The 14,141-nt window shown below is 41.6% G+C and overlaps 1 protein-coding gene across 1 annotated transcript in view; it reads right to left on the bottom strand.

The window, feature by feature from the left end:
* Positions 1-2,101: 2,101 nt before the first annotated feature.
* The window catches only part of TRIP4 (thyroid hormone receptor interactor 4), a 68,361-nt gene continuing 56,321 nt past the window's right edge, over positions 2,102-14,141 (bottom strand). The window contains exon 13 of the mRNA XM_067750217.1: positions 2,102-2,405. Coding sequence (XP_067606318.1) covers positions 2,338-2,405 — 68 coding nt within the window. The 3' untranslated portion in view covers positions 2,102-2,337. The remainder of the gene's footprint in view (positions 2,406-14,141) is intronic.

Raw genomic sequence — 14,141 nt, 5'->3', positions numbered from 1 at the left:
CTATCTGCAAGGCCAAAGCCTCCTAAAAATCCTGGCAGAGAAAGACTCGAGTTTTATATATATCCTACTTTGAGCTTATATAATTGAGACTGTGTCCTGCCTAGAAAAACAAAAACGCTGAATCCTTTAGCCACTATACAAATTGAGAGCCAATGAACCCAACTATCCAAAGGAGGGTACAGATATTTAGGCTGTAGAAGTAAACCAGCTCAGAAATGTGGACCTTCCCTCAGGCCAAGCTGTCCCAGAGTTACAGGGTCAGTGCAAAGTGCCGTAAAGTACTGAAAGGCTACTCCTGGGCGAGTTTGTACTCGGGCTGCTAAGATTTTCCACTAGGCTTTAAATTATGCTATTCATCACTGAGCAACTGACGGCCATCTACCCCCAAGTCTCTCCCACACTTCCTCCCGGGTGTCTCCACAAATAAAAGAGAGACCTTATACCACCACCACGTGAACTGAAGAGAGTCTTTCACAGTCTAACCATGAAAAGGAGAAGTTTCCAAGTTACTCTGCCTTTACTCATGTGGCTCCAGCTGCATATTTTGGTTGCTGAGGTGGGTTTCCCATAAACTTGTAAAGTTCTCGTAAACTTTCTTATCACGGCACACAAAATGGTTGCATAACCTGAACTCTTGCATCTCCTGATGTTTTTCTTTAGGCATGCACACACAATCTATCCAGGTGGAAAAATCAATCCATACTCCTCTGTGTTCAGGCTGTCTGTCGTGCAAATAAAAAGGCAGAAAGATAAACTTTTTTTTTTTTTTTTTTTTGCTTCTTAGGTTCTTCACCTCCTATCTTTCAATTTTATTTTGGTATTAAGAAAACCAGACAATTCCAGCACAGAATTCAAATTGCTACTGCTTGGTAAACTATTAACTGCATAGTGAACCCAGTGTGGCTTCATTAATAGTACTAGGGTCTGCAGAAAGCCAGAGAGAGACTTTTTTCCCCCCTAAAGAACTGCCATTGGCGTCCTTTCCAACTTTCTCTACAGAAGTTGAACAGAAAAAAAAAAAAAAAGAATACAACATGCCTTCATCACTAGAACAAGAATTGGGTGGGTTTTGCCTGGGAATCCAGAGTGATCAGGCCCCCACAAAACCAATGCCCGGAGCTCTGCAACAAGCAGGGTTCACAGTTGAGTGAGCATCAATGCATAATGAGTGGAGGCATTTCAATGCAAATAAATGCTGAATATGAAGGATTAAAGAAAGGGGAAATTAATCTTTTTCATAACACAGGGCACTTTTTTCTCTCCCTTGCGCTCTCTTTTTTAAGTCATGCACACAACTGCTGGAGGGAATCCAACTTCCCCAGTGTGGTAGTGCTGCTTTATAAAAAGCAGAACATACACATTTAAGACCGTGAATTTCCTGAGGATGCCAGCAACTGAGATTCTGACAGCTCTTCTGAACAGCCTCAGAAAAAAAGTGCTTCACTAAGTGGGACCAGAATGACTAGTAAAAATCTCATTTCAAACCAACCTCCTATTTTTCCAAAGCTCATAGCTTCTTGGGGTATGGATGGCTTAAAGGGTTTGGTTTCAGCATTTGGGGATATTTGGATGCATTTACTGAAAGGATTTTATTTTTGTTTGTTTCTAATTCACCATCCAAGTGATACTTTTGCAATACCAACAAAATAAACAGGGCGGTTTCATGCTGCTTTAGCAGGTGGCTCTATCTCATCCCAGTCTGATCCTCTTATGTCCTAATGTCTCAAACCAAAGAACAAAGTGGCAGCACCTCTTCAGGTTATCCGCCCACCCCACCCCCCACCAAAATCGGCCAGCGAAGGTTACTCAGCTGAATACTATTCACTTGAAGAGATGTTGGACTAGAGCAGCAAAGTTGATTAAAAACCTCTCTGTCCAATCACACGTTTCTATTAAACACAATTCCTCAAACATCCTAATACTCTACCAGGTTATCACTTTGAAAAAAAAAAAAACTTTAAAATTCAAGTGGTCCCTTAAAATACTGTTAACCTAGGTTAAGAATTTTCCTAACTAAAACAAATCCAAGCCTCAGAGAGGAAAATAATTTCCAACTTGTTCCTTTTTCTTCTGTATCATTCTGAGAAAAATGTCAAAGATCTAGAATTTTTAAAATAAGTCTTTATAAATAATGTATCCAAAGATTTTTACCCACTACATAAAGTAAGAATCCCACTCTTTAAGAAAAATATACAGATTTTGATGAGTTTAAATTCTGAGAGGTTCAAGCCTGATGCCAAGCCTTTAGATGTCTACTGCTTCAATTCCAAAGGACCAGTGGATAGCAATTTTAGTACACAAAACTCCACTATGCTGTATAGTTCCTTTTTTCCTGGGTCAGACAGCTTTATTCTGCTTCATTAACCCCTTCTTTGCTCCTTGATGGATCTTGGAATCCAGTTTCCCTGTAAGGGAGAAAAAGAAGCCTCATTATTTATTTTTTATATTTGCAATGCAAATCTTTCATGGCCTCCCAGGTCTTCTGGTTACTGTGCTTCTGTCACATTCAATTATCTTGCTTCAGGACTCAGACACTTTCAAACTTCAGAGTTTCATTCTGTAAGAATGAGGAAGCAATGGGAACACTGTATAGGGACACACAAATGTACGTACGTACACAGACACAATGAGTATTCACCTAAAAATCTAAGAAGTTAATATTTCTAATTTTGTAGTTACTAGAAAAGAAACATTGCATTTTCCAGAGTGCCTGATGCTAAGGCAAGTTTTTAAAGAATACACACATAATGATAAAGGAAGACATTTCACACAGTGGGAAACCCATTCCTCTGACCTGTTAACTGGCTGAGCATAATGCATGTACCTCCCTCACAGTGAGAAAAGCAGTTCAACTCACTCCTTTGCTGCCTCAGACTTAATAGGGGGAGTGACCTGAAACAGTGGAGTAGAATCCACATGAATGCTTTACTGACAATGGGCCCCTATCACCAGTTAAGAAGGGCAAAGGTCATAGGCTGTATGACTCGCCTAAGTGTTAAAGTTAGAAAACAAGCAACCTTCCTGTCCCAGGTGACCCTAATGAGAGGTACTTCACGGATGTGGTCTCCGACCTCTGACTTCTCAGATCTACCAGGATAAAGTTGGGTTCAGTGGTAGCTGCCGCCTTAGGAAATATCCATCTCATGAAGAAAAACTAACAGAGTTCCTGTCTGCCTGGCCTGAGAACAGAGCTTGCAGGTTGCTTTCTCCCACAAAAAGTCTTATTTAAATCAATAGAGATGCTGATGCTGGAAACAGAAATAGTTTAGTTCAGCCTTGGCACTAAATAAACAAACAAACAAAAACAAAACAGCTGGGTGTACTACAGGCCTATACCCACAACCACTGCCCCTTGTATGTTGTCATTTTCATTTGTTGCAGTAATCAGGTATAAGAGAGAAAGCACTGGACACAAAGCCAGGAAACCCAGGTTCCAGTTCTCCTTTGTCTGATATCAACTAGATGAGTGACTTGGGGCAAGTCATTAGATCTCTCTGGACTTCAATATTCTCATTTGTCCAACTAAGGTAAGAATACATGTCCGGACTACTGCACAAGGAGAGTGTGAAAAAAATTACTTCAATCTAACACGTTTCCCTGTTTTCTTAATTTTTTTCTTCTTCCTCATCTTTCCAGGGCGACATCTGCCTCTGGAATAACATTACTTCCTTCTCTGGGCTTCCTTAGAAACCATCACTAAGTGATATCCTAAATGATGTCCACAACAGTCACAATGATGTTGACTTTAATTTGGGCTTTAGAGCACAGAGGTCTCCTAGAGATTTAGGAGTTCTTTCATCCCCCAGGCTGTCTTGCTGAAAATCCAAACATGTGCCAGCAACCTGGCAAAGGGCCCTGTTACGAGGCAAGTTTGCCGTTGTATCCCTAAGGCTACCAAATGGCAGGTGCTCAATAAATGAATTAAACAAAGAAAAGCAGACACCACAAATTTCAAAACCTTTACTTTATAGGGACTACTAAGTAACCAAAAATAGCAGATATCAGATAAACATAAAAGAGTACTCATTGTAAAGCTGGTGGTACCCAGAGGTACAGAGAAGTATTGCGTCTCATTAAGCTTTTTAGGACAAGCTAGGACACAATTTAGAATTCCATCTAGGACCACAGACTTCTAGTTCTCTGTACTGAATAAGTTAGAAGACCCAGGTCCCAGTTTTGGTCCTAAGACTACCTATCTGTATAACCTTGAGGAAGTCACCTAGTTACTCTTGTCCTCAACTTTTTCAATGCTATGAGGAAACATGGACTACACAGTACTGAAGGCCCTTTGCAGCTCTGTGATACTCTGCCCTAAAAATGAAATGTAAATTGGAATACTTTGTTTCTGAGGCAATGTGATAAAGTGAGAAGAGCTGGAAACCTAGAGGTAGAAAGACCTGAGCAAAATATAATTTCTGTAAACCTGTTCACTCAGCTATAAAATGAAAGGAAGAAAAAATTCCTACTAACTTACAAAGTTGTTGAGAGGATTATAGTTAATGCTAAGTGTTTTTCTATATACTAAGCACTGTACCAAGTATTTTACATATACTGAATCATTTAATCAAATAATTAATTGAAATAATATAGATCAAAGGGACTTCTCTGGTGACACAGTGGTTAAGAATCCACCTGCCGGGCTTCCCTGGTGGCGCAGTGGTTGAGAGTGCGCCTGCTGATGCAGGGGACACCGGTTCGTGCCCGGGTCCGGGAAGATCCCACATGCCGTGGAGCAGCTGGGCCCGTAAGCCACGGCCGCTGAGCCTGCACGTCCGGAGCCTGTGCTCCGCAATGGGAGAGGCCACGACAGTGAGAGGCCCGCGTACTGAAAAAAAAAAAAAAAAAAAAAGAATCCACCTGCCAATGCAGGGGACATGGGTTCGAGCCCTGGTCCAGGAAGATCCCACATGCTGCGGAGCTACTAAACCCGTGCGCCACAACTACTGAGCCTGTGCTCTAGAGCCCAATAGCCACAACTACTAAGCCCACGTGCCACAACTACTGAGCCCGTGCACCTAGAGCCCGTGCTCCACAGCAAGAGAAGCCACCACAATGAGAAGCCTGCACACCACAACGAAGAGTAGCCCCCACTCGCCGCAACTAGAGAAAGCCTGTGCACAGCAATGAAGACCCAACGCAGACAAAAATAAATAAATAAATAAAATTTATTTAAAAATATATACATTAAAGTGCTTCATGAGTTCAAAGTTCTCCGAAAAATTAACGGTAGTCGTGTTATTTATGCTAAGGCTTGGGAGTTGTGTTTCTTAGTTATGGTCTCAGTTTTACTTTTACTTTACCATATTTACCAGATAACTCTAGGCAAGACTTTTAACTATATTTATTTCAGGCTCCCCAAAGCTTTACTGGATAAGAATATTCCAAATATAATTTTCATAAAACTCCAGTCTGACTGTGAAAGCCCTCACATGAGACCAGCTCAGGTAAGATCAACCCATTGGAGCAGAGCACTCAATGGTAGGCAAATTAATCTCTGGCTTCAATGATGATGTCATAAAATGGAAAACTGATGGGAGGAAGGAGATACAGAGGACGAAGGATTTCCAGGGTACTCCCAGGGATTCAGAAAGTCTTTCATTCCCTAGACTAACCTAAGAAAACCATACATGTGCCAGCAATCTGTGAGCTCCTTACAACTAAAAACTTCTTTGCATCCCTAATATCTACCATAGTGACTGCCAATAGTAGCAGTTGGTTTAGCTGGGCAATGAAGGCCAGGGACTGGGGCTCCTTGCATGAAGAAGCAGTTATTGTGGATGCCCTCTGAACTCTGAGTTCTAGTTTAGCCTGTTTTTTTAAGACTTGGGATCTGGACAGTTAACTACAGTAATATACAGTATACTCTCTTAAAAGCAGAGAGATAATGCTTAGTTTCTGTATTTCCCCAATATTTTTACATTTAGTACATACAGCATTTCAGTGTTAAACCACATCCTCAATCATGGTGCCTAAAAGAAAATCAAATGCATGTGCAGCAGATGGAGGAGAAGTTAAAAGGGAAAAAACTATTTGCCATCAATCGATATAACTCTCATAGGGATTTTCACATGCTTTGCATAAGATATAAGGCAGAATTTGCATGAGTTTATAAAGCATGTAGTTCATTTAAAGTAAAAAAATTACCTTCATCTCTTTGAGCATTCAACCTACATATCCTACGATACTTAACTTTTTTGCATTTCTTAATTTGAGCAGACACACAGCCAAGTGATTTCATATTGCACATTGTTTTCTGAATTATTTCAACTTCAAGAAGCACAATTATCCTCAGGTCAAGCAAGCTCAAGTTTACATGTCCAAAAACATAAAAAAAAATATGCCTTTAATTTAAAGCAAATATATACACGTGATACAACATGTAAATGAGTTATATTGTAGACAGTTATTTGCAAGTCAGAAGTTTGGAACTTAGAATAAATTTCCCATAGAACTAATCTATGAAAAGTGGCTAGGGGCTTCCCTGGTGGCGCAGTGGATAAGAATCTGCCTGCCAATGCAGGGGACATGGGTTCAGGCCCTGGTCTGAGAAAATTCCACATGCTGCGGAGCAACTAAGCCCGTGTGCCGCAACTACTGAGCCTGCACTCTAGAGCCTGCGAGCCACAACTACTGAGCCTGCGTACCACAACTACTGGAGCCCATGCTCTACAACAAGAGAAGCCACCGCAATGAGAAGCCCGTGCACTGCAACGAAGAGTAGCCCCTGCTCACTGCAACTAGAGAAAGCCCGCACACAGCAACGAAGACCCAATGCAGCCAAAAATAAATAAATAAATTAATTAATTAAAAATTAAAAAAAACAAAAGAAAAGTGGTCAGGTTCCTAAGCCATCCCACAAGAAAAAAATATTTAAGGCACAGAGCTGTAACTGAAGTAGAGTATTAATATTATTAATACCATGGAACTTAACCACTTCATGTAACAATATTCTAGAAGAAAATGTGAAGCATTCCAAATTAAGAGCCAAGTATAGGAACTCCCTTGTGGTGCAGTGGTTAAGAATCACCTGCCAATGCAGGGGACACGGGTGTGATCCCTGGTCTGGGAAGATCCCACATGTCGTGGAGCAACTGAGTCCGTGCACCACAACTACTGTGCCTGTGCTCTAAAGCCCATGAGCCACAACTACTGAGCCCACGTGCTGCAACTACTGAAGCCCGTACGCCTAGAGCCTGTGCTCCGCAACAAGAGAAGCCACCGCAATGAGAAACCTACACACCGCAACAAAGACTAGTCCCCACTTGCTCCAAGTAGAGAAAGCCTGCGTGCAGCAACGGAGACCCAACACAGCCCTAAATAAATAAATTTATTTAAAAAAAAAAAAAAAGAGCCAAGTATGTATTTTTCCCTATGGAAGTGGGATTAAAGAATTTTCCAACTGTAAACTACTGGAGGTGGTCCCTATGGCTTAAGGGAAGGAAGTTCTGGCAGAGTGTAAGGTTTTTAAAGACAGTAAGGATGAATGAAGGACAAAGGAATGAAGAGTTACAGGGAATAGAAACTTCACACCAGACTAAATCCTCAGGTCGGCTGGCTCCCTCTCAATATAAGTTTTTTTCTGAGACACAGAGATCGGTCAACCTATTCTTTCTCCACTGCCCCCAACCCCCACCACCACCAACCCCTAACTTTACCTGTTGTTTCTGACCCATGTTTCACCTTGTCTGGTCTACCATGGAAGAAGCTGCAGTCTCACAATTTCTCTCCAGCCCTGCTGTCCCTAAAACAAGCACACAGCCCATTTTCGCTTTTTAAAGCTTTTAACCAACAGAAGGAATGGGGAAACGCTTTCTCTTAAGACCATCACCCTCCCCACCTCCTATTAAACCTTGTGGAGAAAAATGAAGGTCATATGTGTGCTGCAGGTGGGTCTCTGGGAGGAGAAAGTACTGAAGTAAAACGTTTCAGAGAAATATATAAACTCTGTTTACACAAAACATTTTCTCACAGGATTTTAAGCAGCAGATGAAAACCAAGATAGAAAGGAAGCTATGAAAAGGTAACTGGGACTAAAGATCAAGTAGCAGTGGGTCTGGGAGAGAAGACTGACCACGTTTTCCTCCTACCACCAGTGTTGCCATCAGTGCCCACAGTAAGGTAAGAATGGACTAGAGTAGGAAGAGGTAAAATTTCTCAACCTAAAACGGAGAGAAAAAGGGAGATTTAAATCCTAAATAGTGAAGAAGAAGGAAAAAGAATTTCCAGGGCCACTTGGCTAACAGGTGGGGTAAAGTATGAAGTAAATTGTGTAAGTGAAGGGCAATTTATGTTCAAATTTTCTGACTTGCAGGAATCTCAGGAATATGTTTCACAAATCATGAGGGTTGCCTGAATTTTGCAGTGAATATACATGAATCTAAATTCATACTCCAAGCATTTCATTTTGTGATCAAAAGCAGTATTATCCACACCGCAGTCAGCTAATCAACAGCATTAGTATCACTTGGGAGAAGGGCACAGGAATCTGTGTTTTAACAGCTCTCTAGGTGACTTTTATTTACATTACAGTCTGAGAAGTACTTCTTTACAGAACAGATTTATATAAAATAGTTGGTCCACGACGAACAAGGTGACATAGTATTGAGCACAGCTGACAGCAATGCATGCCTCAGAAGCATCCAGTTCACACAATGGGAAAGCAATGTCACAGAGTCATGAAATAGTAACTGACATGAGCAAATGGGAGAGTTGCTGATGCTGTTTTTTTTTTTTAAACATCTTTCTTGGAGTATAATTGCTTTACAATGGTGTGTTAGTTTCTGCTGTATAACAAAGTGAATCAGTTATACATATACATATGTCCCCATATCTCCTCCCTTTTGCATCTCCCTCCCACCCTCCCTATCCCACCCCTCTAGGTGGTCATAATCCACATAGCTGATATCCCTGTGCTATGTGGCTACTTCCCACTAGCTATCTGTTTTATGTTTCGTAGTGTATATATGTCCATGCCACTCTCTTGCTTTGTCACAGCTTACCCTTCCCGTTCCCCATATCCTCAAGTCCATGCTCTAGTAGGTCTGTGTCTTTATTCCCATCTTACCCCTATGTTCTTCATGACCTTTTTTTTTTTCTCTTAGATTCCATATATATGTGTTAGCATACGGTATTTCTTTTTCTCTTTCTGACTTACTTCAGTCTGTATGACAGACTCTAGGTCCATCCACCTAACTACAAATAACTCAATTTCGTTTCTTTTTATGGCTGAGTAATATTCCACTGTATATATGTGCCACATCTTCTTTATCCATTCATCTGTTGATGTACACTTAGGTTGCTTCCATGTCCTGGCTATTGTAAATAGAGCTGGAATGAACACTTTGGTACATGACTCTTTTTCAATTATGGTTTTCTCAGGGTATATGCCCAGTAGTGGGATTGCTGGATTGTATGGTAGTTCTATTTTTTGTTTTTTAAGGAACCTCCATAATTTGTTAATATGGTGTATCACATTGATTGATTTGCGTATATTGAAGAATCCTTGCATTCCCGGGATAAACCCCACTTGATCATGGTGTATGATCCTTTTAATGTGCTGTTGGATTCTGTTTGCTAGTATTTTGTTGAGGATTTTTGCATCTATGTTCATCAGTGATATTGGCCTGTAGTTTTCTTTCTTTGTGACATCCTTGTCTGGTTTTGCTATCAGGGTGATGGTGGCCTCGTAGAATGAGTTTGGGAGTGTTCCTCCCTCTGCTATATTTTGGAAGAGTTTGAGAAGGATAGGTGTTAGCTCTTCTCTAAATGTTTGATAGAATTCGCCTGTGAAGCCATCTGGTCCTGGGCTTTTGTTTGTTGGAAGATTTTTAATCACAGTTTCAATTTCAGTGCTTGTGATTGGCCTGTTCATATTTTCTATTTCTTCCTGGTTCAGTCTCGGAAGGTTGTGCATTTCTAAGAATGTGTCCATTTCTTCCAGGTTGTCCATTTTATTGGCATAGAGTTGCTTGTAGTAATCTCTCATAATCCTTTGTATTTCTGCAGTGTCTGTTGTTCCTTCTCCTTTTTCATTTCTAATTCTATTGATTTGAGTCTTCTCCCTTTTTTTCTTGATGAGTCTGGCTAATGGTTTATCAATTTTGTTTATCTTCTCAAAGAACCGGTTTTTAGTTTTACTGATCTTTGCTATCGTTTCCTTCATTTCTTTTTCATTTATTTCTGATCTGATCTTTATGATTTCTTTCCTTTTGCTAACTTTGGGGTTTTTTCTTCTTCTTTCTCTAATTGCTTTAGGTGTAAGGTTAGGTTGTTTATTTGAGATATTTCTTGTTTCTTAAGGTAGCATTGTATTGCTATAAACTTCCCTCTTAGAACTGCTTTTGCTGCATCCCATAGGTTTTGGGTCATTGTGTTTTCATTGTCATTTGTTTCTAGATATTTTTTGATTTCCTCTTTGATTTCTTCAGTGATCTCTTGGTTATTAAATAGTGTATTGTTTAGCCTCCATGTGTTTGTATTTTTTACAGCTTTTTTCCTATAATTGATATCTAGTCTCATAACGTCATGGTCAAAAAGATATTTCATATGATTTCAATTTTCTTAAATTTACCAAGGCTTGATTTGTGACCCAAGATACGATCTATCCTGGAGAATGTTCCATGAGCACTTGAGAAGAATGTGTATTATGTTGTTTTTGGATGGAATGTCCTATAAATATCAATTAAGTCCATCTCGTTTAATGTATCATTTAAAGCTTGTGTTTCCTTATTTATTTTCATTTTGGAAGATCTGTCCACTTGTGAAAGTGGGGTGTTAAAGTCCCCTACTATGATTGTGTTACTGTCAATTTCCCCTTTTATGGATGTCAGTATTTGCCTTATGTACTGAGGTACTCCTATGTTGGGCGCATAAATATTTACAATTGTTTTATCTTCTTCTTGGATTGACCCCTTGATCATTATGTAGTGTCCTTCTTTGTCTCTTCTAATAGTCTTTGTTTTAAAGTCTATTTTGTCTGATATGAGAATTGTTACTCCAGCTTTCTTTTGATTTCCATTTGCATGGAATATCTTTTTCCATCCCCTCACTTTCAGTCTGTATGTGTCCCTAGGTCTGAAGTGGGTCTCTTGTAGACAGCATATATACGGGTCTTGTTTTTGGATCCATTCAGCCAGTCTATGTCTTTTGGTTGGAGCATTTAATCCATTTACATTTAAGGTAATCATTGATATGTACGTTCCTATTCCCATTTTCTTCATTGTTTTGGGTTTGTTATAGTAGGTCTTTTCCTTCTCTTGTGTTTCCTGACTAGAGAAGTTCTTTTAGCATTTGTTGTAAAGCTGGTTTGGTGGTGCTGAATTCTCTTAGCTTTTGCTTGTCTGTAAAGGTTTTAATTTCTCCATCAAATCTGAATGAGATCCTTGCTGGGCAGAATAAGCTTGGTTGTAGGCTTTTCTCCTTCATCACTTTAAATATGTCCTGCCACTCCCTTCTGGCTTGCAGAGTTTCTGCTGAAAGATCAGCTGTTAACCTTATGGGGATGCCCTTGTATGTTATTTGTTGTTTTTCCCTTGCTGATTTTAATATTTTTTCTTTGTATTTAATTTTTGAGTTTGATTAATATGTGTCTTGGCATGTTTCTCTTTGGATTTATCCTGTATGGGACTCTGTGCTTCCTGGACTTGATTAACTATTTCCTTTCCCATATTAGGGAAATTTTCAACTATAATCTCTTCAAATATTTTCTCAGTCCCTTTCTTTTTCTCTTCTTCTTCTGGGACCTCTATACTTTGAATGTTGGTGCATTTAATGTTGTCACAGAGGTCTCTGAGACTGTCCTCAATTCTTTTCATTCTTTTTTCTTTATTCTGCTCTGCAGTAGTTATTTCCACTATTTTATCTTCCAGGTCACTTATCCATTCTTCTGCCTCAGTTATTCTGCTATTGATTCCTTCGGGAGAATTTTAAATTTCATTTATTGTGTTGTTCATCACTGTTTGTTTGCTCTTTAGTTCTTCTAGGTCCTTCCTGGTTAAACGTTTCTTGTATTTTCTCCATTCTGTTTCCAAGATTTTGGATCATCTTTACTATCATTATTCTGAATTCTTTTTCAGGTAGACTGCCTATTTCTTCTTCATTTGTTAGGTCTGGTGGGTTTTTGCCTTGCTCCTTCATCTGCTGTGTGTTTCTCTGTCTTCTCATTTTGCTTAACTTACTGTGTTTGGGGTCTCCTTTTCGCAGGCTGCAGGTTCGTAGTGCCCGTTGCTTTTGGTGTTTGTCCCCAGTGGCTAAGGTTGGTTCAGTGGGTTGTGTAGGCTTCCTGGTGGAAGGGACTAGTGCCTGTGTTCTGGTGGATGAGACTGGATCTTGTCTTTCTGGTGGGCAGGTCCACGTCTGGTGGTGTGTTTTGGGGTGTCTGTGGCCTTATTATGATTTTAGGCAGCCTCTCTGCTAATGGGTGGGGTTGTGTTCCTGTCTTGCTAGTTTTTTGGAATAGGATGTCCAGCACTGTAGCTTGCTGGTCGTTGAGTGGAGCTGGGTCTTGGCATTGAGATGGAAATCTCTGGGAGATTTTCGCCGTTTGATATTATTACGTGGAGCTGGGAGGTCTCTTGTGGACCAGTGTCCTGAACTTGGCTCTCCCACCTCAGAGGCACAGCCCTGATGCCTGGCTGGAGCACCAAGAGCCTGTCATCCACACGGCTCAGAATAAAAGGGAGAAAAAAAGAAAGAAAGAAAGAAGAGAGCAACCAAACCAAAAAACAAATCCACCAATGATAACAAGTGCTAAAAACTATACTAAAAAACCCAAAAAAACGGACAGACAGAACCCTAGGACAAATGGTAAAAGCAAAGCTATACAGACAAAAACACACACAGAAGCATACACATACACACTCACAAAAAGAGAAAAAGGGAAAAAAATATATATATCGTTGCTCCCAAAGTCGACCTCCTCAATTTGGGGTGATTCGTTGTCTACTCAGGCATTCCCCAGATGCAGGGTACATCAAGTTGATTATGGAGATTTAATCCGCTGCTCCTGAAGCTGCTGGGAGAAATTTCCCTTTCTCTTCTTTGTTCGCACAGCTCCTGGGGTTCAGCTTTGGATGTGGACCTGCCTCTGCATGTAGGTCGCCTGAGGGCGTCTGTTCTTCACTCAGACAGTACGAAGTTAAAGGAGCAGCTGATTCGGGGGCTCTGGCTCACTCAGGCCCGGGGGGAGGGAGGGGTACAGAATGCCGGGCAAGCCCGCAGCGGCAGAGGCCGGCGGGACGTTGCACCAGCGTGAGGTGTGCCGTTCTCCCGGGGAAGTTGTCCCTGGATCACGGGACCCTGGCAGTGGCGGGCTGCACAGGCTCCTGGGAGGGGAGGTGTGGATAGTGACCTGTGCTTGCACACAGGCTTCTTGGTGGCTGCAGCAGCAGCCTTAGCGTCTCATGCCCGTCTCCGGGGTCTCGCGCCCGTCTCTGGAGCTCCTTTAAGCAGCGCTCTTAATCCCCTCTCATCGCGCACCAGGAAACAAAGAGGCAAGAAAAAGTCTCTTGTCTCTTCAGCAGCTCCAGACTTTTTCCCGGAGTCCCTCCCGACTAGCCGCAGTGCACTAGGCCCCTTCAAGCTGTGTTCACGCAGCCAACCCCAGTCCTCGCCCTGGGATCTGACCTCCAAAGCCCGAGCCTCAGCTCCCAGCCCCGCCCGTCCCGGCGGGTGAGCAGACAAGCCTCTCTGGGCTGGTGAGTGCCGGTCGGCACCGATCCTCTGTGCGGGAATCTCTGCTTTCCCTGCTGCACCCCTGTTGCTGCGCTCTTCTCCGTGGCTCCGAAGCTACCCGCCTCCGCCACCCACAGTCTCTGCCCGCGAAGGGGCTTCCTAGTGTGTGGAAATCTTTCCTCCTTCACAGCTCCCTCCCACTGGTGCAGGTCTCGTCCCTATTCTTTTGTCTGTTTTTTCTTTTTTCTTTTGCCCTACCCAGATACGTGGGGAGTTTCTTGCCTTTTGGGAGGTCTGAGGTCTTCTGCCAGCATTCAGTGGGTGTTCTGTAGGAGTTGTTCCATGTGTAGGTGTATTTCTGATGTATTTGTGGGGAGGTGATCTCCACGTTTTACTCTTCCGCCATCTTGAAGCTCCTCCGCTGATGTTGTTTTTAAAATGAAGTTAGGGACTGCCCTGGTGGCACAGTG

This window comes from Pseudorca crassidens, chromosome 1, assembly GCF_039906515.1.
Source record: "Pseudorca crassidens isolate mPseCra1 chromosome 1, mPseCra1.hap1, whole genome shotgun sequence".
NCBI classification, from domain to species: Eukaryota; Metazoa; Chordata; class Mammalia; order Artiodactyla; family Delphinidae; genus Pseudorca; species Pseudorca crassidens.
The sequence above is the reverse complement of the archived record's forward strand: the minus strand, read 5'-3'. Positions and strand labels throughout refer to the sequence as shown.